This window comes from Limulus polyphemus, unplaced genomic scaffold (genome assembly GCF_000517525.1).
Source record: "Limulus polyphemus unplaced genomic scaffold, Limulus_polyphemus-2.1.2 Scaffold924, whole genome shotgun sequence".
NCBI classification, from domain to species: domain Eukaryota; kingdom Metazoa; phylum Arthropoda; class Merostomata; order Xiphosura; family Limulidae; genus Limulus; species Limulus polyphemus.
The window spans coordinates 150,039-153,906 of NW_013666534.1; the positions used below are offsets into that span (position 1 = coordinate 150,039).

General features: G+C 31.4%; 1 protein-coding gene across 1 annotated transcript in view; it reads right to left on the reverse strand.

Moving 5' to 3' along the window:
- The window catches only part of LOC106461267 (collagen alpha-1(IV) chain-like), a 132,522-nt gene that overhangs the window by 51,345 nt on the left and 77,309 nt on the right, over positions 1-3,868 (reverse strand). Inside the window, exons 12-13 of the mRNA XM_022388133.1 lie at positions 1,679-1,746; positions 1,139-1,235 (exon numbers count right to left, since the gene is read on the reverse strand). Coding sequence (XP_022243841.1) covers positions 1,139-1,235; positions 1,679-1,746 — 165 coding nt within the window. The remainder of the gene's footprint in view (positions 1-1,138; positions 1,236-1,678; positions 1,747-3,868) is intronic.

Genomic DNA, 3,868 nt, shown 5'->3' on the forward strand with positions numbered 1-3,868 from the left:
AAAAAAACTAAATTTATTAAAAATAATAGGCTTTATGTTTCTTAAACTACCTACATTTGTCAAAGTACTTATGAATTTTCGAAGATATTCGTCCACTAGTTTTATTGTTGGAATGATATATAGCAAGACTTGCATTGCCTACTAAGAAAGTTAGTAGCCGGTTGTCATCAGGTTAATCACCATGGATTCATATTTTTACAACTTTTGATAATATTATGCAATGTTACATCATAAAACAATAATAGTCTTCCTGCAATATGATCATTTTCTAACAGAGATATGAGTTTAGTAATATAAGTGTACAAACATATACAAAATTTGATTTTGAACAGTCAAAATGCAGATAGTATTGAACTCAATTATAGGTATTTCTGACTTTTTCTCATTTAGGTAATGTACAAGTGTACCGAAAAAAATTTGCTTTATAACTCAAGATCTTGTCATTTTAAAAACCAATAGAAACCTTACAGATATTCTAAAATATATACTAGCTAAAGATTTAGGTGACTTTTCAACAAATTATAAAACCTAAATATCTCAAAAGCAAACCATTATGTTTTTTGTTGTTGTTGTTTTTTGTGAGAAATACAGATCAGTATCTGATTATTTGATCATACAAGCCAAATGACTTTTACATAAAAATTCTCTTTGCTTTTAAAAGGATTGAAGTCAAATTTTTATGAAAAATTGTGTTGTTATAGCCACATATCACAAAAGTAACACTTTTTAACATGCTTTAATAGAATAATACTATGTTCTACTACAACACTTATCATCTCTAAGCTCAGAGCTATTAACCTAACACCTAAATTTAAATATCTTAATTCTGTTTAGGGCTTATTAGATCTTAATTGCATGAATATTAATCTAATAATTTGTAATAGCAATCAATGTTATATGTTGTATTATTATTTGTAAGATAAAGGTTTAATTATAGCTTCATACCAATTTACAATGCTATTATTAACAGTGTGTGAAATTATCATACCTAAAAACCTACTAACTGCAACCTTTCAGATGGGTTTATTAAAAACAAGAATTCACATATAAACTTCAAGAAGGAGCTCATCATGTCTATTGCATAAATATTTAATTAAAATATTCAGTTAGCAACTTCCTCTGTGGCCATATACCATACCTGGACCTCCTGGCTCCCCCCTCTCCCCCACTGGACCCTGAGATCCTGGGGACCCAGGAATAGGTTCACCAATAGATACAGTTGGTCCAGGTGGACCCTGATGTAAAAGAGAAAATAAACTAATAATAATACTGTCGACAATTTGAAGTTAAAATTTAAACTTATATCTCTAAGAAGGCTCTTCTACTTTAAAGAGATATTTTTTCTTTCCAAACAGTCATCTCATACAATCACATAGCACAGAAATGATACTGGAATATATAACTGAAAGTTTTAAAATTTATGCTTCTTTGACATAAAAATTTATTATGAGAATATACAAAGGTTATAATTTAACAAATCATTATATGAAATAAGTGAATGTTATTGTAACAAAACGTTTTCATCAAAAAATCATATTAAACAGTCTTGAATTACATTATTAATGGACATTAGCTTCTTGAAACACATTGCACAATTAGATAGAACTATCATATGAAATTCTAAAAGACAAAAGTATAACCTTTGATCAAAACTATAGTCACACCAGAATGAAGTTACATTGTGGACAGATTTGATGTTCATTAAACACTTCATAAAATTAGGATGTTGTCCTGCACTGTGAATCACTGATAATTAAGAAATATTATAACAATGTTATACTGAATATCAAAATTCAGAATAACTGCTGTGAGCTACACTTTAAAACTGAAAGACTGAATACCAGATCATATTCAATATAGTTTCGATTGACAATTGTTTGCTTAGGACAAAATTTATATATGTTGTAGGAAAGAAACCTCAAGTGAAAGTTATAATCATATATTATTGAGAGGTTCAAGTTTGGTTTTTGCATATCATATTAGGACTAAATACAGGGTGGACCAAAATTATTTTCCCTATTTTGAAATGTAATATTTAAATAACTAAGGAAATAGAACCATGTAGTTTTCAACATCTTGTAGGCCAGCTCAACAATTTTTATTGTAATGTTTTTTTTTTCACTCCACTGAGTAGGGTTACCCTGTAAAATGGCAACCATGTAAGAAAAGGCTTAATGTGTTGTTTGGCTTGCAGAGACCAAGTCAGTGACTGTGGTGCAGCATAATTACAGATGCTAGTACAAGAAAGAAGTATGGGGGTATGTTAAGGATATCGTGCATCGCACACCTATAGCAAACATCATGGAGCTAAATACCAGGATAACAGACACCATTGTCATTGTAACTGCAGACATGCTGCAGCAAGGGTGGACTGAAATCGAATATCAGTTAGACATGCTGAGAATCTCTAATGGTGCATACATAGAAGTCTACTGACATGTCAATAAAAACTGTTTAAATTGGGCTACAAACTGTTGAAAACTGAATGGTTGTATTTCCTCAGTTAGTTATTAAATTTTAAAATGGGAAAGATAATTTTGAACCACCCTGTACTTTACCTTTTTGCTATCTTTTAAATGAATATTAATTGTGGGTCATCTATATTTCTGTGTAAAACTGTAAAATATTTTTTATCTGAAAGCCATTGTTATAAGCTCAGATAACTTGTAATATACCTTCCATTTAACTTTCTAATATATTTTACATTTACACAAACTAAGATCTAATGCTTTTGACATTCACAACTTAATTCATGCATTTGTTTATTTTTTTAATTTTTTACTTGTACACTCACTAAAGAAATCAGGCCTCTATTGAGTTTGAAAATTGTGCTTATTTTGAGTTGCAGAGTGTGACCTGCCTTTTTTTGAAGTGAGGTTATTCTTTTTGGGTTTGTGTCATTTCTTTTACTTTTATTGGTTAGAAAGCCAGCAAGTCTCACTGAAGGATGATTTCATGTAATGAATCACTCTTGTTCAGGCCTAAATATGTTTCATGCTTCTAAACTGAACAACTCAATGCCTTAAAATTAATGAAATGGAATACAGAAAGTAATTATCAAAATGTTAATATTGTTACGACAGCGGAAGTCACGCAACACTGGAAGCATGCACGCTGGAGTTTCTAGAAGGATCATGACTGTTCCTGGTAACTCTAGTCTTTTCTAGGTACCCTCTATTTTAGTATATAAGCCCGGCCAATAAAGCGGAGATATAATAGCAGATAGATGGAGATAGAGATAGATAACTGAGTCAAGTGAGTGGTAGTAACCATAAGTAAAGTGCGTGAATCGATGTGAATTATGGCGTGTGTTTAAGTTAAAGTTACTGTGGAAATTCTGTGTACTATAAAGTTGTATTGGGAAATAATAAACCAGTTTTAATTAAGAAAGGACTTGTATCGCTGAAGTTTCTCGGAAAGAATTTGTACAGGAAATTATCAAACAAGTAAATACGTAACAAATTGGTGTCAGAGAGTGAGACGGGAAAAAAAAAAAAGAAGATGGAAACAAGTGGTGGCAAATTAAACTACAGCTTAGCAGATTTGATGGCAGCAATACAAAAACAGCAAAAGAAACAAGAAGAACCAGAAAATAAACAAGAGGAGAGACAACAGCAGTGGCAAGAAAACTTGCAACAGTGGCAGCTCGAACAGCAAAATAAGCAAGAGAGATTACAGCAGTGGCAACTAGAACAAGAAAGGAAACAGGAAGAAAGTCTCCAACAGTTGCAGGAAAGTCAACAACAGTGGCAAGAAGTACAAATGGAAAACATTAGTAAATTACAAAGTGAATTAAATACATCAAAGGTTGATTTAATGTATTTTACACAACGAGGATATATTTGCCATCGACCTAATCAGCCCCAGA